The following is a 19,616-nucleotide window of genomic DNA, read 5'->3' as shown; positions in this document are numbered from 1 at the left end:
GAACACATTTTATTGGTTTATTTCTTTGTGAAATGGATGAATTAATGATAAATTTAGGAAGAGGCAAAAAAAAGAGAAACAAATAGGCCTGGGCATTCGGTTAACCATTCGGTTTCGGTTCGGTTGTATTCGGTTTCGGTTATTTTGGATATAGTAATATAGTAACCATTTGGATATTTATGAAATTTCGGTTTAGTTCGGTTCGGTTTCTTTCGGTTCGGTTTCGGTTTGGTTATTTAAATAAATAACCATAACTAACATAAATTATATTAACATTAACCAAATAAACCAAATATAACCAAAACTAACCGAATATAACCAAAATTAACCAAATATACAATAACAAAAATACAAAAAAGGGAAAAATATTGATTCAATTTTACAAAATAGTATTTAACTTTGTAAATTCAAAATAATAACATTTACATATATTGATTATTTAAAATATTTAATTGTTTTGAATCTAGAAATAATTTATATTTTAAGTTTATTTTATAGTTTTGCATAATATTAAGTATATAATATTTGATATCTTCTAGGTTTTCGGATATTTCGGTTAACCATTTAATTGTCGGTTCGGTTCGGTTCGGTTTCGGTTAGTTTGGATATAGATTTTTACTAACCATTCGGGTATTTGAAGAATTTCGGTTCGGTTCGGTTTAGTTTTTTTCGGTTCGGTTTCGGTCGGTTATTTGGTTATCGGTTATTTTGCCCAGCCCTAGAAACAAATGTGGGAGTGGTCCAACGTAAGTGAAAAGGGCAAAAGTGGAAAAAGAAAAATTGTTGGACCAACTAGAGGAATGCCCCAAGATTGGGAGAGGTATCAATCATCATGATTATACAAAAACATAAAAAAAAAACACATAAGATATGCAAATATAAATATGATCAAAGGTGGTCACTTTGGTCCATGGTACATCTTTGCTATAGTAGCTTGACCAATTCTTATAGGGCACAAATGTATGTTTCGATTTGTTGTATCATCTTTATCCAACAAGTTTCTCTTTTTTATATATATATAGTATGTGTTTCGCTCTCAACGTTTCCCAATTAAAAATCACACTCCACTTTGAATCTTCCACTTATACTATTCTTTTGTCTTCAACACAACACAAAATTTCCAACTTTTTTCTTGTTCTTGTAGCCCAATAGCTTTTGGTGCATAAAGAGGGAAACATTACATCTTACTACGGATAATCGTCGTACTCAAACTTATTAATATGAATGCAACTACTTTATACTTTAAAGATTCAATATCCCCTCCCAATATGGCCTAAACAATTAAGTTAGGTTTTTCCTATTTGAATTGGAATCAGTAGTAACAACACAGTTGTAGCAAATGAGAGTTTATTATTAAAATTCGATTCAACGAACTAATCATACAGTACTGAAAGTATAGACCACTATTACGTTAACTCACGTAATTTTTTTTATTTTTTTATTTTTTTGCATATATATAAAACTCACATAGGCATCTTATCTATCTATTGGGTACTAGAAAAGGTCAAAAAGCTGGTACTGAGAAATGCAGAGATGGATCATAAGAATTTCAAAAGGTAGAATGATACTACTAATTGGATATGAATTGGCACTTCAAACCATTTTCGAATCTTCAGTCTTCTTCTTTCCCCAACCCATCGAATTCCGTTTTGACTCTTTTCACACAACGCACGCCGTTCGGCGGTTTCGTACTTGCTATATTTTACCTTATAGCTCCCTATAGCTTTCTATTCTAGTTTTTTTATCCATAATAATCTTATTTTGGACATTGTTGAACGTTTTATAAATCTTAACTTCTCGTCGTTTTTGTTACATTCTCAAACAGCATGCAGTTCCCTTTCCCCCAATTACAATTCTTAGGCCCACGGTTAGACCATTGAGCCCATCCATGCAAACAAAACAGGTATGGATCAAGACAGGATAAAAAACCTTTGTTACATGTTTTGTCTGACTTCTTGTTTCCAGTGACAGTTCAGGAAGCTTAAAAAAGCTTATCGGCCACGCCAGCCGGAAACAGACTTCGGCACAAGTGAAATTGAATTTGAGGCAGCTTCTAATCTGCACAAAACACAGAAGTGCAACTGTGTTTATCTCCACACCAAAAATGCAGAAAACAGTAGAGAGACTGAGAGAGAAGGGTGAGGGAGCTACTTTGATATTTCTTCAACAGCTTTCATGACTTCAGCGGAACTAGTTTCTAGTACCTGTCCTCCAAATACAATCTCATCTAACACTGCGTGCATCTGCAACATGTGAAGAATGAAAGAAAAAAGAAGAAATAAAAAGCGTTACTAGTACTACTTTAACATGGGTTTGTTTCTGGTAAGTTATCTCTAAAAAGAGTGACCAAATCAATCTGCAGTAGCATCAGCTTTTGAATATAAAATCGAGTATATGGTGGAACGGACTATTCTGTGTAAAAACCCATTACCTTGCTGTAGTTGAACACAATGTCGAGTTCACAGACATTGCTGAAGCATTTGTCCAGTGTTTCAACAAGAACTGCCAACGCAATAATTCTAACTTAGATCATCATACTATGAAAGATACCTTTTTACAGCTTTAATTAAAAAAAAAAAAAAATCAACGAGCAGAGGAATAAGCAATGATTCGTATATAACAACAATCCGTGACAGACTTAAGTTGACTCAAGCCAAGTATACTCTCTATATTAACTAAAAGGAAAGAACTACAATAACAAAATAAATATACTCAGAGATTACATTCTATACCCGACCAGTTGAGCTGGCACACTACTCAGGCACATTTGTACTTGATTCATGGCAACAAGCTTTAATGAGAGAGCAAAGAGCCTACGACACTGCACTGCGAACAAGATACTGATTCCAAATTCTGTCTTTCCATATGGTCAAGATGTTCGAAACAAGCTAAAAACTATAGAACTATACAGACAAGCCATCTAAGATTATATTGGAATCTAAGAACAATAGCGATTGACAATATAATAAACCAAAAAAAACGGACCTTGAATGAGATCAAGCATAGCAAGCTCATTTTCTGAACCATCAAATACTAGCACAAAATAGAGTGTAGCATAGTGCTTGTATACAAGCCGAGAGTCCTGCAAACAAATTCAAACGAAGTCATTTTTTTTTTTTAAATTGCAGAGTCAAACAAAACCATTATCTATATAACACCATCATGAATCAAAACCATTACCGGTCCAAACAATGAATCGATCTCCAGAAAATTGCTTACGTTCTCAGGTCTACTGCACAGTACTGTCAATTACAATTTAATCAAAAACCAAAACTGCCACAAAAAAAAAAAAAAAAAAGACACTTCTCAACCTAGATCTCTTAGTAATAGAGATGATGAAATTGTTAGAAAATCGAAAATACAGAGGTGATCGAGAACCTGAAAACACGCCGCGGATTAGCTCCTGCTGCTTCTCCACAGGCTGATAACCCCAAGTTTGACAAATCAAAATCGGTCAATTTGATCGAAGAAACCAAAACTTGAAAACAAAATTGATCTCAACAACCATAGCGCACCATGTAATCGTAGAATTTAGCTAGCCGTGGCTTGCCTTGTGTATTCATCATCATCACTGCCTTTATCATCTTTCTTCGTCTCTCTTTCTCTGAAACTCTCAAAAACTCCGATCTCACATACTGTATTCATTCAATTCACTAGTAGGACCCTCTGTCTAGATTAGAGGCTTTTACAATTTCAATTTGATGACGACATCACAAATAATAAACCTCCACGTGTAATCAGATCCGAGTGCCCGAATTTAAGAGAAATTCCTTTAAATACTACTAAAAAAGTTTTTTTTTTTAAAATACCACATTTTAGTTTTTTTTTTCCAAAAATACCACAAAAGTTTTTTTTCCAAAATTACCACTAACACAAAAAACTGAATTTTAAGAATGTAGATCTTTTTTTTTTATGTTTGGGTTGACAAATTTAGTTTTAGGGTTTAGTTTTTAGGAGTAGAGTTTAGTATTTATAATTTAGGAATTAGTTTTTAGTATTAAAATTTTATTTCAATTTTGTGGTATTTTTGGAAAAAAATACATTTTAGTGATAGTTTTGGAAAAAAACTAAATTATGGTATTTTTGGAATAAAAACCTATTTTAGTGGTATTTATGACAATTGCACCTAATTTAATGGGAATTTGAAAGTTCGTACTGAGTGGAGAGAAGCGCCGCCGTACTTTGCCACACGAAGAATGCTTCAAATCGGAGAAAACGAAGTCGACGGTGAAATTATCTCTTCCGGTGAATCGGAGCTTCAGAATTACCGGATCGATTCGATCGAATCAACGGTTATGATCCGGCAATTACCGTCGTTAGGCATCTCCTTTAAGCTCTGGCTTCCTGCAACAACTCTCGTTACGCTTCTCGATAACTACCGTCGTGACCCAAGCACCAGCCCACTCACTCGCACCTTATCGAAATTCAAATCCGACGGTCCAGACTCTTCTTCTTCACCGATTAACATCGTCGAGCTCGGATCTGGAACCGGAATCGTCGGAATCGCGGCGGCTGCGACGCTTGGTGCCAATGTCACGGTGACGGATCTCCCAAACGTGATCGAGAATCTCAGATTCAACGCAGACGCGAACGCTGAAGCCGCGGCTAGATCTGGTGGGAAAGTCCACGTGGCGTCTCTACGTTGGGGTGAAATCGATGACGTGGAAGCTTTGGGTCAAAACGTTGACTTGGTTTTAGCGTCTGACGTGGTTTACCACGAGCATCTTTATGAACCACTCCTGAAAACGCTGCGTTTTATTCTCTTAGTAGAAGGTTCCAAGAGAGTGTTCCTCATGTCTCACCTCAAGAGATGGAAGAAAGAATCGATCTTTTTCAAGAAAGCTCGGAAGCTCTTCGATGTCGATGTTATACACTGTGATGATCCTCAAGAAGGTTCTAGAATCGGAGTTGTGGTTTACCGTTTTGCACCGAAAAATCAAACCTTTAGCAGTGTAAAAGATTCTTCTTTTGTTTGTTAAATAATGGAAATGGAAATACTTTTGTGGATCAAATCACAAGAAAATTTAAATATGTCTACTCTTTAACACATATTGGAGCTTCGAACCCGTGAAGTTTTGTAAGCAGAGCACTAGTACTATTAATTAATTAAATCAATTAGGTCGTGTCCGTACAGAGAAGCAAGGTTGAGGAATAGAGAGAAGAAGAAGATGACTCTGGGACTGATAAACGCGAATCCAGTTGTGCAAGCTAAGAAGGAACGGCTCGTTCGTACACAACCAGATCAGTATAGAGATGATGGTGTTGATCCTCTTGACATCTATGATATCCTTTTTTTTACTATCTTGAGTTTTGGTTTAGTTCAATTTTGTTTTGGGGTTTTTTCTTTTTAAAGTTTTATGCATATTTTGGGTAATCTTTGACGAATATGGACAAAGTATGTAAGAGATATAAGAGATCCAGAACACCCTTATACCTTGGAGCAGCTAAGTGTTCTCTCTGAAGAATCTGTTACTGTCGATGACCAGCTCGATCGCATCTTGTGAGTTACTACTATGTAAACTTCATCCTCATATCGATTTTTAGATATGATCAGAAGAAGTTTTCAATTTTTTTCATGGATTTGTCATAGGAATTGAATCCAAATGTTGTGGAGGTCTAGTTTTTTTGCTTTTAGGTGATCATTTTGTGTTGTGGGTATTTGTGATGTTAACTCAGGATTAAGTTTACACCGACGGTTCAGCATTGTAGTATGGCAACTATAATTGGTCTTTGTCTGAGAGCTAAGCTTAAAGAATGTTTGCCACTTCATTATAAGGTCTTCTATGCTTTCAAAAAGCTCTTTCACTCTTCTTTTTTTCTGATTAAGACAAATTCTCAAAAGGTCTCTTGTTATATATGTTTGATTGCTTCTGTGTTTGTTTTACTCATGTGTAGGTTGATATCCTAGTGTCTCCTGGTTCTCACGCTGATGAAGATTCAGGTGAGGAAGTCTATCTTACTAGACCGTCTCTTTGATATGTTTTCTATAGAACATACAAATGTAGAACTTGCAAATAGAATGGATGATGTGTGTGGAAACTATATAAACTTGGCTCTTGTCCTTGGTTTAGTAGTATTTGACGAAGATCTCTTTTGCTCTGAACGTTGATACTCATTGGCGTCATTTTTTATATTGCAGTGAATAAGCAACTGAATGATAAAGAAAGGGTGGCTGCTGCAATGGAGAATCCTAATCTCCGTCAGCTTGTGGATGAGTGTATCTACTCCGATGAGATATGATCAGATCATTTAACTTCTACTCTCTTGTACAGGCTTCATATCCTGGGTTCTATAATGCCTTAGAGACCGCTCTTTAATTTCAGAATACACATTTTACGTTGTTCGAGTGTTGTATACTACTTGATAATGATACAGAAGCTTTTGTTAAGGTGACTGCAGTTTGAAATTACCTGCACAACTAGAAAAGAAATTGCGATTAGATGGTTCGATCAGGTGATGATTGTATGAGAATAGTTTATAGGCTATATAAATCTGCTCTTTTGGGTGGGTTTACATGACTATCATCCATGTTTATCTGTCATTTTCTTGTAATCTATAACTTAAATATGAATCTAATCCCCAAAGGCTAGTTGCTAGAATTGTGCAATTAATCACTACTGAAGCCAATATAGTGTGGTTAATAATGGACCAATCTTGATGTTGTGCAGACTTCTTTGTAAAAGTTTATCAAAACAGGCAACGTAAGAGACAAACTCTTACAAAACCATAGATATTAAGATTCTGACATAAATATCAATGTCCTGTCTGCATTAGTTACACAGATCCCCCTGTCCTGTTGTCTTTTTTTTGTTTATATCTTGAGGCTACTTTGGTAGTTGGGGTAAAACATTCAGTTGACTGTTTGATTCTGTGGACATGTCTTATATTAATCTACTCAACGAGTTAGTTTGATTTTTTAATCAATGGTTAGTTGTTTAACTCTGCAAATAATTTTTTCATCTAACAAGTGACTCAAATTGTAACATGCATGGAGACTAGGATAGGGTTTTGATAAAAAGAAGAAAGAAATGAATGACTTTGAATTTGATAGCATGATTGACATTGATACATTCATACATATCTTAAATGATATTATTGTTGTGTTCCAACGAATTTTCAAAGCATGATTGAAGGCAATTTACATCATCATTATACTATACACATACAAAAAAATAGTAATAAATTTTTTGGGCCACCGTATCTTTGCTATCCGCATTAAAACCATAATTGGTTGAAGATTTTTAAAAATACTTTTCTTTTATATACTCTTAACCAAAGATTAGTTAGAATCATTATGCATTCACAACTATAAGTTAGAAAAAGCAAAACTTGGATGGAAGTTTTAGTATTAAGATTAAGGAATGAGTGCGACTTTGCCTCTTTTCAATGCCCAATTTCTTGAGATTCTGGCTGTTCTGCATCCAAAATATTAAACAATCAATTCCTTTTATAAAAAGCAAAAGACAGAAATATTTATTACTAAGCTTAAAAGAATTGATCACCAGAAAAAAAACTCGATTCACTTTACTCAAAACCCCAATATAACATTTCCACAATTGCTTCCACAGTTCCACTTCCATCGAGAGATTTTGCTTCTTCTTTTTTTTTTTCATTCTTCTGTGAGTTTCTCTAATGGCAAACTCCAAGAAGCAAGCATGGTAAAGAAGAAGAACAAAACAACTCATTTAGTGTAAACAAAGACATGTTTCTATGTTTCAAATACTGATAACACGGTTCTCTTGGTGCAGGTTCTTTTGCACCACAGGCTTACCAAGTGACATCGAAATCGAAGTTGATGATATAACATTTCATCTTCATAAGGTCTCACAAGATTCATCTTTGTCTCTTCCTTATTAAAAAGTTATCATAAAACCAAAACTGATATTGTTTTTTTTTCTTCAGTTTCCTCTGATGTCAAAAAGCAGAAAACTTCACCAGCTAATAACAGAGCAAGAACAGAGTACAGAACAGAGTGAAGTTGATCCTCGCATAAAGCTCGAGAATTTTCCGGGAGGTTCAGAGATTTTCGAGACAGTGGTAAAGATAAGCTACGGTTTCAAGGTCGACATCTCTGTTTCCACGGCGGCTCCACTACGTTGCGCCGCCGAGTATCTCGAAATGACGGAAGAGTACTCATCGGAGAATCTAATTTCGAAAACAGAGAGGTTTCTCTCACAGTACGTTTTCACTAACGTACGAGAATCCATCAAAGCGTTGAAATCTTGCGAATCAGTCTCGTCTCTAGCTGAATCACTCGGTTTAACGGAACAGTGTATAGACTCCATCGTCTTCAAAGCTTCCTCAACCGATCCGTCGTCGTTTTTGCTCGGTTGGCCAATAAATAACGGAGGTATCTTCGCCGTTGATGGGAAAAAACAGAGCAAAGAATCGAAAACAGAGCTTTGGTTCCAAGATTTGACGGAACTGAGTTTTCCGATCTTTAGACGAGTGATCTTAGCTCTGAGATCGAGAGATCTGAGTCATGAGATCATAGAGAAATCTTTAATTTCTTACGTGAAGAAACAAATTCCCGGAGTCTCCCGTTCATCTTCTTCCTCTGCCACCATAGCTTCCAACAAAGAGAGTTATTAGAGACTATAATCTCAGATCTTCTTCCGTTAGACATCTCCTCCAAAGCAACAACGAGATCTCTCTTCGGAATATTACGATCTGCGATCATCCTCAACACCTCCGAGAATTGCAGAGACTTGCTGGAGAAAAAGATCGGAACGAATCTTGAAAAAGCTACACTTGATGATCTGCTCATCCCGAGTTACTCGTATCTCAACGACACGTTATACGATATTGATCTTGTGGAGAGACTCCTACGTCGTTATCTCGAAAACGACGCCGTGACGTCGTTGAAGGTAGTTGGGAAACTGATGGACGGAGTTCTTGGTGAGATTGCATCGGACGGTAATCTTAAACCGGAGAAGTTTTATAATCTGGCGGTTTTGGTTCCGGTTCAAGCACGGGTTTACGATGATGGGCTTTACAGAGCCGTTGATATATACTTCAAGGTGATTAATTTATAAAAAGCTTTCTAAAAATAAAAATATTGGTGCTGCCCAGGATCGAACTGGAGACCTTTTGCGTGTAAGGCAAACGTGATAACCACTACACCACAGCACCTAATGTTTAAGTTAATGTTTTTTGTTGTTTTTACTATAGACGCATCCGTGGATATCGGAGGCAGAGAAGGAGAAGATTTGTAGTGTAATGGACTGCCGGAAACTAACTGTTGAAGGATGCACACACGCGGCACAAAACGAGCGTTTGCCACTACGAGCCGTCGTACAAGTCTTGTTTCTAGAGCAGTTACAGCTCCGACAAGTAATCACCGGGACGTTATTAATGACGGAGGAAGAAGAAGGAGAGGTGGTGGAGTTTGGGAGATGGAAGAAGACGGTTAAGGAGAATGAGATGCTTCGTTTGGATATGGATACGATGAGGACACGAGTGAACCAGCTAGAAAGAGAGTACTCGTTCTTGAAGAAAGTAATCATCGCTAAGATCTTGGACAAGGAAACTTCATCGAAGGAGAAGAACGATAGGGAGAGGAATTGGTCACTCGGGAAGAAGTTGGGATGCAAATTTACGACACAGGTCTGTGATTCACATGAGGCAACGATGGTTGATCGAAGATCACGACGTTCTTTAAGCTAGTACGTAAAATTGTGTTGTTCTACAAAACATATCCTTAAAAAGATGATTAAATGAAGCTATTAAAGTACATTCTTTTACACTATATATGTATGTGATTTTTATGAATTTGTAGGATGTTTCATAGTGTTGCAATTGCAGTTAGTTGATTTATTTAATTGAGTTTTTCCCGAGTACATAAAATTGGTTGAGCTTGTCTAACCAATAAAAAAAAAAAAACAATTTAAAGATGCTGAAAAAACGCGCAAAATCAAAGGACTAGGGACTAGGGGTCAAACCGAATAAAACTGACACATGGCGGTTTTAATATTCTCTTCCCCTAATAACTTTATTATTCAATCAGAAAATTACACGTCATGAATCATATCGGTTTACGGCGATAAACCAGGAACGATTGAATAGAGAACCAAAAACTAAAAAAACAAATTGGGACAAAGAAAAAAAAAGCAGAAGACGACGATCTGAGAGAGAGAGAGAGATAGCTGTGTGATTCGAAACGACGAAGATCGATTTGGTTCGGGCTGTGTGAGGGAGGAAAGAGGAAGAACAACGAATTAATGGGGCGTGTGGATTACCTGGCGATGAAGACCGACGACGTGGATACGTTGTCACTGGTCAATTCCGACGTAGAGGAACTCAAGATCGCTGCGAAGAAACTGTTTACCGATGTTTATGAGCTCGGTGGTGGATTAGCCTTCGGTGTTTCTTTTCTCAAATTCACCGCTTCCTTCTCTGCCATGTAAACTTTTCTACTTTTTACTCAATTCGTCATTCTTCTCTGACTTTTTTTTTTCCTGGGGGTTCTTCGACAAGTCGATGATGACTTGGTTAATTTTTGTGACTTGTTTACATGTTGAAATCGAAAAAAGCTGCTTTTTTTTTTGTGGGGTCAATTCGAGATCAGTGGTTAATGATTATGCAAGTAAAAATCTCTGATTGATGATCATTCAACCTGATTTGTTACTCTGTTATTGAAACAGTAAACCAAGAAAAATTCAATCTTACTGTTAGCTCAATTCAAAAATGACTAACTTTGGCTTAATTTCTCTGTTAATTTGTGGACATTTGCAGTAATACCACTGTTTCTAGTATCTCTGATTGGTTCTTCAAACTATGAAATTGATCGTAGTTTGCAGTAATCTGAATGTTACCACTGTTAAAAAGTGTGATTAAATTGGCTCAATTTCTGTTAACTTATTGACATTTCCTGTAATCCTAGTGTTTCTAGTTTCTCTGATTGGTTCAAACTATGAAATTGACCACAGACTTGGAAAAGGGCTTATTTTTGTCTTACTTCTGCTGCAATTTACAGTAACTTTTGGTTATTCCATGTTTCCTTTAACGTTTTTGTTTATGTGATATTCGATGCAGATACTTGTTGATATTGGATCGTACTAATTGGAAAACGAAGATGCTTACATCACTCTTAATACCATACATCTTCCTTAGCCTTCCTAGTGTCATTTTTAACTTTCTCAGGTAACAACAAACAAGAAACAATTGCAGGTTGAGCACAAACATAATCTATAAAAATTGAATTGGTTTAATTGAAAGTGTTCATGTGGTGTGATGTTATTATCAGTGGAGATGTTGGGAAATGGATTGCTTTCGTTGCAGTTGTACTCAGACTTTTCTTCCCTAAGCATTTCCCTGGTGATTAATTCTTCATATATGTCTTGTTGTTGTGCCTTCTTAATTGCTGAAACAAATCTCAAGTCTCACACTTTTTTTTGTTTTGTTTGTGGTTGTTGAAATTGGCAGATTGGCTTGAGATGCCGGGTTCTTTGATCCTTCTGCTAGTAGTTTCTCCACACTTCCTTGTTCACCATATACGTGGAACTTGGATTGGTACTGTCATCAACCTTTTCATCGGCTGTTACCTTCTTCAAGAACATATCCGAGCATCGGGTGGGTTCAGGAATTCGTTCACACAGCCCCGTGGAGTGTCAAACACTTTAGGGATCATCCTTCTTTTGGTCTACCCCGTTTGGGCTCTTATCGTCCGTGTCACATAATCTCTCATTCTACAAAGCTGTTTCTTGCTCTCTCGTCTGCCTCCAATAAACTGCGTGTTACATCGTCGAGCTCGAGCAGAGCAAGAATATCTATGGTGTTCATTTCTTCTGACTAATGTTGCATTGTACCTAATCAATGTTTCCATATGCATAAAGAATCTGATTTTTTTTTTACTCTTTGTTTGTCTACCTACCTTAGTGTAAGAAACAAAACTTTTCAAATATATTGATGTGTAAAAAAATTTGGTTATGGATATCAGTCGGGGAATGTTTGTCGTTTTCGTATTGCAAAAAGAGAGTAGACGACGATACACTCTTCTTTGTGTAATCAACAATCAAATCCACGACAGGGTCCACGTTTTTTAACCAAACCGAACTAAATCTAAAATTGTTCACGGGTATCATTGTGGTTAACATCGTGGTTAAGCTTTAAACCATTGCACATAATAATACTTACTTCATATTGTATCGTATGATTCGCATCAAGTCACGCAGCTTATAGCCTTACTAGGCAATACTCCGTGCTTAAAGCACGGATCAACATTTTAAAAAAATATATAATAGAATAACAAAAGTTAATGTTATATTTAAAAAATATATATTTTATTTGAGATAATATTTATTTTTAAAAGTTTTGTAAATCTATATATATTTTTCGAATACTAATTATTTTATATATTATAATATTCTATTTTTGAGGTATATTACAGTTTTATATTATTTATTTGTTGTATTTGAAACATTATTTTATGAGAAATACCCTAGAATAGCACATTTTTAAGTTTTTCTTTCAAATCTAGCACACATGATCAAATTTCCCAAAACTAGCATTTGTATATTAAGATTATTATTTAACAATTTTTTTTCTCTAAAATCAACTTCACGATTTTAGTTCTCAAAGCTCGAAGATTCTAAACTGAGATCTTCATATCTTTTCAATTAAGTGACAAATCGATCAACTGAAACCAATCCAATAATAATCCACATCAATAGCATCTTCATTTACCAGATTCTCGAAGATCAGAGTTTTTAATTTATACGGCACTTCTGTCATCTACAATAGTGAACACGGCGGCAGAGAATCTTCTGAGTACAATTACGGTGGATGATTGGGGGAAAGTATCGGCGGTTCTGTTTGATATGGACAGTGATGGTGTGCTTTGTAACAGTGAGGAGCTTTAGACTTGCTGCCGTTGATGTAGTTTGCTGAGATGAGAGTTAAATTCAATGTGGATGATTTGATTCCTCTTACGGGAACAAGTAAAAAGCTTTGGTAAATAATTGTTTGAATCTGTTTTCATGTTAATGTGTGTTTAGATTGATTTTGTTGATTTTGTGGGTTGGGAAATGCACAGCTGAAGCCATGTCATAGAGTTGTATCTGACTATCTGCACGTTCAAGATGCAGCAGAGATGCTCATGATGTTTTAGGAACACTTTCCTGAATTTAAAAGGATCCTTCCTAAACATCATTTAATCATTCCTGAATAATTTTTTTTATGAAAGCCATCATGAATTTTAAAAGATTCTTCCTAAATATAATTCAATCTTTCCTGAATAATTTTGTTTGTTGATTTAATTGTTTGAACCATGCTCAGATCACGCATGGTAGTATGCTCTGTCCTATATCATCATCCTGCAGTTCTGCAGAATATTTTTTCAGGTTGGTTAAAGGGTTCTGGGATCATTCCCTGTTTGATGATACCAATGTGTGAGTTTTATTATCCTACTCTTTTTGTACATCCATCACCTATATCAAATGGCTAAATGTCTGGAATCTCTCTCTTATGAGTTGTAATATTGGAACCAAAGATCTTGATGTCTCAAAGTAAAATCGTTGGGGGACATAGTTGGATTAGCGTTTGTAGAGAATATGGTTTGTTATTACTACTATGTGTATCGATTGTAGAGATATGGTTTGTTATTACTACTATTACTCTTTTCAACATTTCTCTCGCTGGATTCAAGATGGTATAAGATTCATTGTCACCGATTGCATATGTTTCACAAGAGGAGTTAGAAGCAGCTTCGTTGGGAGATGTGTATGAGAAGATTGAAACTTTGACGGCTCAATTTGGAAAATGATGGACGAAAGCTTAGTACAGAGAAAAAGCTGAACGCGACGGTGAATTGAGCTGCAGAGATGGAACACAAATTGGATATGGGTCTTAGTTCGCTTAACTTAGAATTGGATCTGCTTTCAGACATTTAGGAAGACATTCATGAACTTCAAGGTCTTCTTCCTAAATGTTATGAAATCTTTCTTTAACTTAAGGAAATGTGATTTTAAATCTCTTTATTTATGTTTTGTCCTAGTTGCTCAATTAGTAAGGAGTAATGTATCACAAATCCACCAATGTTCTAACTTTAGGAAGGCATTCCAAACTTTCAAGGAGTTTTTCCTAACTTACTATTAAACTGACATCTCACATAAACTGAAGGTAAATAATAAGAATATTTCTCACAACACTCATATCAAATAATTTCAAGAACATTAAAACCATTCATATGGATCAATTCGAAGTAAGGCCTCCCAAATTAGTTCTATCAAATCTCTTTTTATGTTTTCCTCAAGGATGTGTTTCATATACATTTTTATGTTATATTGGAATGAAAATCTTGACTTACTAGTTACACGCTCTAGTAAGGTTCCGACTTTTTGTGAGGACATGTGTATAACTTGTGTTTCATTCATGAAAGCTTTCCTGAAATTCGAGAAATCATTCCTAAAACAAGAAATCATTCCTAAATATCTGAGAATCCTTCCTGAATGTTTGATTCAGACCTTCTTATATGTTTACCAGTGAAAACATAGCTACCTAGGAAAATATCCCAATCTTCAATACAAAACCTTCACAAATATGTTTTAAAACAAGTTTTATGGTGAAACCCATCCAAAATCCTAATAATAAATAAATATACATCATGTGAATACAAAGAATCAAACTGTAAATACTTCATACTCATTATGCACAAATTCCTTGTAAATGTCAATTGAAGCCTTCAATCTTGTATCTTCTGAGTACCGCTCGCCCTTACTTCGAGTGCTTTACTAGTAACTCATTCATATGAGCAATATGATGCAAGAGCTGAACTATCATTTGTTCGAAAAACAAAACATGTAAGTTAGCAACAACATTATGAAAAACGGTCAAGAATTGAGAAATCATGAAGATGTTTACTCAGTCCTAAAACTAGTAGCAAACTAAAGACCAACATACAACAAACGAAAAAAACCATGAAGCCAAAAAAAAAATATTTATTGTTCTCTGATTATCAATCCTTATGTTCATCCTGAATTCCAAACTTTTTATGAAGTTCATTTTGAAGTTCAAGAACCCCTTCCTGAATTTTCATAAGATGAAAATAAGAACTATATAGCTAAAAGCATACGTGAAAACGAAACAGAGCAGAATATACTAATAAACAACAGTATGTGCAAGACCACCCTAGAAAAAAATAAAACATGATCATGAATTAAACTGAGAGAGAGAGATAGATACATTAGCACGCCTTTGACTTTAGCAAGAACGAGATCACCAAACTCTACAATAATCAAAACAATTATTTTCATAAAACAGTTGTAAAATATCACATCCAAACGTAAACCCCAAATGTAATCAATGTATAATATTTTGAATCTTGAGCAGGAGTTACCAATATCAATGATTGAAGCTCTGAGTCAAATACACACCACAAGGCACATATAGAAGCGTTTCATTATTGATATTACAGTTTCCTATCCAATCAATTATGGCATTGACTGTGTTGTTGTTCAAGGTTGTTCTGTCACAAAAACCTCCAAAACCCGAAATTGATAACATCTCGGTCATGTGCTTCATCAGAACTATACTAGAACATGTAATTGTATCTCCAAAAGAGATGGTGATGAAGACACATACCTTAGCAGGCCAAGCATGGAAGCCTTTTGACTTTAGCAAAAACAAAATTACCCTATCTTCAGGTCTCCTATCACCGTGTTTGTTCATTCTCCTTTCAAAGACTTCATCGTATCTAATCCAATTCACAATAAGGCAAAGCAACGTGATCGGCGACGAGAATACGTCCAGACAAACACGACAGCGGGAATACGTCCAGACAAACACGACGGCGAGAACACGACTAGGTGAACTTCGAACCCGACGGCGAGAACACGGCGACAACAACAGATCGGCGATGAGAATCGATTGACAAGACGTGTGGGATGGTTCAAGGTATTGGGGGAGTAAGGACTCGATTGGCTTATGAGATCATTTCATCATCACGCTTCATCGTTCTCTGTTCGTCGGTGAAAATGAGATCTCAGAAGTCTTTCTCTAGAGATAAAGATGGAATTTTTATTAAACAATTATTATTTTTAGTGATTTTTAGAATTAAATTAGAGTTTGTGTGCTAATTTTGGAAAATAAAAGAAAATGTGATAGGTTTGGAAGAAAAACTTAAATTTGTGCTATTTTTGTCAATTGTCCTTATTTTATGAAATATGAAGTAGTAATTTTAATATTATAATTATGAACAAATAAAATTTATTAATTTATCAGTTATATAAATTTAGTTTTACCAACCTGCCAATGAGAAAATTAAAACACATATTTTATTTTTATAGATCGAGTAATATATCTTTGTTTTTAAAAGTTCAAATCACAACATATGTAGAAAAAAATCTACATTTTATTAATCATAAATATTTTATGAAAATTCCAAACAATTTGTAAATAAAATATAATAAAGATGATAGGAGAAGGGGCATTCTCAAAAATGTCCCTTTTTCCATACCTCTTTTTAAAAATACCCCTTCATGTTGACTATTTTTAAAACTACCCCTCTTTATATACAAAATGACCAAATTACCCTTTATGAGTGACAGCAAGAATGTACAGTCATCAAAATCGAAAATATTTTCCCGCCAAAATTTTTTTTCCCGCCAAAATCGAAAAATTTTCCAGAAAAAATTATTTTTTCCCGCCAAAAAAAAAATTTTCCCGCCAAAGTCGAAAATTTTTCCCGCCAAAAATATTGAAATTTATACCTTTTAAAAACATTGTAAACGCTTTTAAAAAACTTTTAAAAGCATTTACAAGGTTTTTAAACACATTGTAAACGCTTTTTAAAAACCATGTAAATGCTTTTAAAAAGCTTGTAAATGCTTTTAAAAGGTTTTTAAACACCTTGTAAACGCTTTTAAAAACTTTTAAAAAGCATTTACAAAGTGTTTAAAAACTTTTTAAAAACCTTTCAAAAATCTTATAAAAACTTTTACAAGGTTTTTAAAAACATTGTAAAAGCGTTTACAAGGTGTTTAAAAACCTTTTAAAAATCTTTTTAAAAACCATTTGAAAACCTTTTAAAAATCTTTTAAAAATCTTGTAAAAGCGTTTACAAGTTGTTTAAAAAACCTTTTAAAACTCTTTAAAAAATCTTGTAACCTTATAAAACCTTTTAAAAACCTTGTAAATTTTTTTTGGCGGGAAAAATTTTTGGCGGGAAATTTTTTTTGTCGAATTTTTTTATCAAAATTTTTTTGACAAAAATTTTTTTGGCAGGAAAATTTTTTCGAAAAATTTTTGGCGGGAAAATATGTCGGAAAATTTTTGGCGGGAAAATTTTGTTTTTCTTTTTATTGAATAAAATAATTTTCATCTAAAGGTAAAATGGTCATTAAAAATTAAAAAAGGGGAAAAATAAAAATGGCTAGAAAAGAGGGTATTTTTGAAAAGGGGTATATCAAAAGGGGCATTTTTAACAAATTCTCATAGGAGAATGATAATTTGAAATTTTATAAAATATTTGAAATCTTGTTATTAAAAATAATTATATTGACTACTTGGATATAAAATCTTAGTTTTTGAAATTCTGCTTTGTTTATATTTTAAAAAAAAATATTTTGTAATTTTCTTCTATAATTTATTAGATAGAGAAATTTTTTTAACTAATAATTATTTAAAATTAGTTGCATGACAATGTAAAATTAAAGAAGAAAATAAATTCTATTATATTAGCAGTTAATTTTTTTTCAAGTACAAATTAGTTTTGATTTGAATAGATTTTTTTTACTTTTCTAGATTATTTTTAATTAATTATATTTATTTAATTAATTGATTAATCTTAATTAAATTTTTCTAGTGGCAATTGAAATTACACATTTTAAGGTTAGTTTCATATTTGTACTTCTCAATTAATATAGTAGGATTATACCTGTTACTGTATCATCATATCAAGTACTCACGAGTCACAAGTGTGTAAACAAATATTTGTGATCAGATTCATAGGCTGTTTCTGAAGTGATCGATAAAACAAGCATACAAAAAAAAAAGGGGCATTCTCAAAAATGCCCCTTTTTCCATACCCCTTTTTAAAAATATCTCTTCATGTTGACCATTTTTAAAACTACTCCTCTTTATATACAAAATGACCAAATTACCGTTTTTTGAGTGACAGCAAGAATGTACAGTCATCAAAATCAAAAATATTTTCCCGCCAAATTTTTTTTTCCCGCCAAAATCGAAAATTTTTCCCGAAAATTTTATTTTTTTCCCGCCAAAAAAAAAAATTTCCCGCCAAAATCGAAAAATTTTCCGGCCAAAAATATTGAAATTTATACCTTTTAAAAATATTGTAAACACTTTTAAAAGTGTTTACAAGGTTTTTAAAAGGTTTTTAAGCACATTGTAAACGCTTTTAAAAACATTGTAAATGCTTTTAAAAAGCTTGTAAATGCTTTTAAAAGGTTTTTAAACACCTTGTAAACGCTTTTAAAAACTTTTTAAAAGCGTTTACAAGGTGTTTAAAAACCTTTTAAAACCTTTTTAAGAATCTTGTAAAAACTTTTACAAGGTTTTTAAAAACATTGTAAAAGCGTTTACAAGGTGTTTAAAAACCTTTTAAAAATCTTTTTAAAAACCATTTGAAAACCTTTTAAAAACCTTTTAAAAACCTTTTAATACCTTTTAAAAATCTTGTAAAAGCGTTTACAAGTTGTTTAAAAAACCTTTTAAAACTCTTTAAAAAATCTTGTAAAAGCTTTTATAAGGTGTTTATAAGGCTTTTATAAGATAGAAACCTTATAAAACCTTTTAAAAACCTTGTAAATTTTTTTTGGCGGGAAAATTTTTTTGTCGAAATTTTTTATCAAATTTTTTTGACAAAAAAATTTTTGGCGGGAAAATTTTTAAGAAAATTTTTTGGCAGGAAAATATGTCGGAAATTTTTTGGCGGGAAAAGTTTCTTTTTCTTTTTATTGAATAAAATAATTTTCATCTAAGGGTAAAATGGTCATTAAAAATTAAAATAGGGCAAAAATAAAAATGACTAGAAAAGAGGGTATATCAAAAGGGACATTTTTAACAAATTCTCAAAAAGAAATAGTTTGTAAAATTAAATTTAGCCTTTGGTGGTGTGTCTATTGTAAAAAACTACTCGTCACTTCCGTTTCAGGTATTCACGTGCGCAATGAGTGTCGTTTTGAATCCTTATAAGTAAGAGGACTACACGCTGTTTAAAATGAAATAACTAAACTTCATGTCGTTTATAAGTAAGGGGGAACGTCCTAAAACCCTAACCCTAGTTCGGTACCTTATAAATAGAGTCCTCTATCCGCCGTTTATAAAATCATAAGTCATCTCCGTTCTCCGAGTTCATAACAAATTAGAATCGCAGTCTTCCATAAATCTTTTTTTTTTTTTTTTTTTTTTTTTAACGATGTCTGTTTTCTTGTTCAGTTTTGGTTTAGGTTTCATATCATTTGTTTAGGTTTTGATCTATTTGTTTTATTTTATTACTGATCCTAGAGATACGAATTTAAGTTATAAAAAAAAAGAAGGGGAGGGTTTCTCAGTGATGAAGAAACATAGATGACGAGTCCGATGAAATCCATTCATTAAATCATGGGGACAAACGAGGCATTTGTCTGAGAGGAATCCCTTCTTTATCTTCTAAACTT

The 19,616-nt window shown here is 33.8% G+C and overlaps 4 protein-coding genes, 1 long non-coding RNA gene, 2 other non-coding genes and 1 pseudogene across 10 annotated transcripts; 5 read left to right on the top strand and 3 right to left on the bottom strand.

Moving 5' to 3' along the window:
- Window positions 1-1,759: 1,759 nt before the first annotated feature.
- On the bottom strand, window positions 1,760-4,148 carry LOC104710058 (AP-3 complex subunit sigma). 3 transcript variants are annotated; one of them, XR_015567122.1, is made up of 8 exons: window positions 3,516-4,148; window positions 3,379-3,421; window positions 3,181-3,242; window positions 2,986-3,082; window positions 2,733-2,826; window positions 2,432-2,502; window positions 2,152-2,243; window positions 1,760-2,058 (listed from the first exon to the last, which is right to left on the bottom strand). XR_015567122.1 is itself a non-coding variant. In XM_087467542.1 (7 exons), the coding sequence occupies exons 1-7, from the start codon at window positions 3,582-3,584 to the stop codon at window positions 1,992-1,994; spliced, it is 501 nt and encodes a 166-aa protein (XP_087323668.1). In that variant the 5' UTR covers window positions 3,585-4,148; the 3' UTR covers window positions 1,760-1,991. The 3 variants fall into 3 exon arrangements, 1 of the variants encoding a protein (XP_087323668.1); XR_015567123.1 differs by having other exon boundaries at window positions 2,733-2,821; XM_087467542.1 differs by lacking the exon at window positions 2,733-2,826.
- A 48-nt stretch (window positions 4,149-4,196) lies between these two features.
- LOC147938908 (uncharacterized) lies at window positions 4,197-4,732 on the top strand. The gene is made up of 2 exons (XM_087465805.1): window positions 4,197-4,674; window positions 4,722-4,732. Exons 1-2 carry the CDS (start codon window positions 4,197-4,199, stop codon window positions 4,730-4,732), a joined length of 489 nt encoding a protein of 162 aa, XP_087321931.1.
- LOC104710059 (protein AE7-like 1) lies at window positions 4,329-6,388 on the top strand. Its single transcript, XM_087467541.1, has 6 exons — window positions 4,329-4,952; window positions 5,135-5,284; window positions 5,396-5,500; window positions 5,677-5,776; window positions 5,896-5,941; window positions 6,140-6,388. The coding sequence occupies exons 1-6, from the start codon at window positions 4,858-4,860 to the stop codon at window positions 6,238-6,240; spliced, it is 597 nt and encodes a 198-aa protein (XP_087323667.1). The 5' UTR covers window positions 4,329-4,857; the 3' UTR covers window positions 6,241-6,388.
- A 1,109-nt stretch (window positions 6,389-7,497) lies between these two features.
- On the top strand, window positions 7,498-9,846 carry LOC104710061 (BTB/POZ domain-containing protein At3g50840-like; annotated as a pseudogene). Its single transcript, XR_015565702.1, has 4 exons — window positions 7,498-7,658; window positions 7,749-7,821; window positions 7,903-9,020; window positions 9,172-9,846. The product of XR_015565702.1 is annotated as a BTB/POZ domain-containing protein At3g50840-like (transcript).
- TRNAV-UAC (transfer RNA valine (anticodon UAC)) lies at window positions 9,060-9,132 on the bottom strand. The gene has a single exon. It is a non-coding gene; the product is annotated as a tRNA-Val (tRNA).
- Window positions 9,847-10,000: 154 nt separating the features above from the next.
- On the top strand, window positions 10,001-11,934 carry LOC104710062 (cold-regulated 413 plasma membrane protein 2). The gene is made up of 4 exons (XM_010426596.2): window positions 10,001-10,402; window positions 11,035-11,142; window positions 11,246-11,316; window positions 11,425-11,934. Exons 1-4 carry the CDS (start codon window positions 10,221-10,223, stop codon window positions 11,676-11,678), a joined length of 615 nt encoding a protein of 204 aa, XP_010424898.1. The 5' UTR covers window positions 10,001-10,220; the 3' UTR covers window positions 11,679-11,934.
- A 3,228-nt stretch (window positions 11,935-15,162) lies between these two features.
- LOC147938906 (uncharacterized) lies at window positions 15,163-15,978 on the bottom strand. Its single transcript, XR_015565747.1, has 3 exons — window positions 15,580-15,978; window positions 15,335-15,476; window positions 15,163-15,223 (listed from the first exon to the last, which is right to left on the bottom strand). It is a non-coding gene; the product is annotated as an uncharacterized LOC147938906 (long non-coding RNA).
- A 3,527-nt stretch (window positions 15,979-19,505) lies between these two features.
- Window positions 19,506-19,592, top strand: LOC147938905 (small nucleolar RNA SNOR75). The gene has a single exon (XR_015567733.1). It is a non-coding gene; the product is annotated as a small nucleolar RNA SNOR75 (small nucleolar RNA).
- Window positions 19,593-19,616: the final 24 nt, after the last annotated feature.

This window comes from Camelina sativa, chromosome 9 (assembly GCF_030686135.1).
Source record: "Camelina sativa cultivar CO46 ecotype springtype chromosome 9, ASM3068613v1".
Taxonomy (NCBI): domain Eukaryota; kingdom Viridiplantae; phylum Streptophyta; class Magnoliopsida; order Brassicales; family Brassicaceae; genus Camelina; species Camelina sativa.
Note: the sequence above shows the minus strand (reverse complement) of the source record. Positions and strands in the feature narration are given on the sequence as shown.

Excerpts from the sequence above, each read along its gene's own strand:
- LOC104710058 (XM_087467542.1), bottom strand. The coding sequence starts at position 3,584 with ATGATAAAGGCAGTGATGATGATGAATACACAAGGCAAGCCACGGCTA. Across the intron at positions 3,083-3,180 it reads TCGATTCATTGTTTGGACCG|GACTCTCGGCTTGTATACAA; the intron begins GTAATGGTTTTG and ends ATTTGTTTGCAG. Across the intron at positions 2,244-2,431 it reads TTGTGTTCAACTACAGCAAG|ATGCACGCAGTGTTAGATGA; the intron begins GTAATGGGTTTT and ends CACATGTTGCAG.
- LOC147938908 (XM_087465805.1), top strand. The coding sequence starts at position 4,197 with ATGCTTCAAATCGGAGAAAACGAAGTCGACGGTGAAATTATCTCTTCC.
- LOC104710059 (XM_087467541.1), top strand. The coding sequence starts at position 4,858 with ATGTCGATGTTATACACTGTGATGATCCTCAAGAAGGTTCTAGAATCG. Across the intron at positions 4,953-5,134 it reads AAAATCAAACCTTTAGCAGT|AGAAGCAAGGTTGAGGAATA; the intron begins GTAAAAGATTCT and ends GTGTCCGTACAG. Across the intron at positions 5,501-5,676 it reads GACCAGCTCGATCGCATCTT|GATTAAGTTTACACCGACGG; the intron begins GTGAGTTACTAC and ends ATGTTAACTCAG.
- LOC104710062 (XM_010426596.2), top strand. The coding sequence starts at position 10,221 with ATGGGGCGTGTGGATTACCTGGCGATGAAGACCGACGACGTGGATACG. Across the intron at positions 10,403-11,034 it reads ACCGCTTCCTTCTCTGCCAT|ATACTTGTTGATATTGGATC; the intron begins GTAAACTTTTCT and ends TATTCGATGCAG. Across the intron at positions 11,317-11,424 it reads CTTCCCTAAGCATTTCCCTG|ATTGGCTTGAGATGCCGGGT; the intron begins GTGATTAATTCT and ends TGAAATTGGCAG.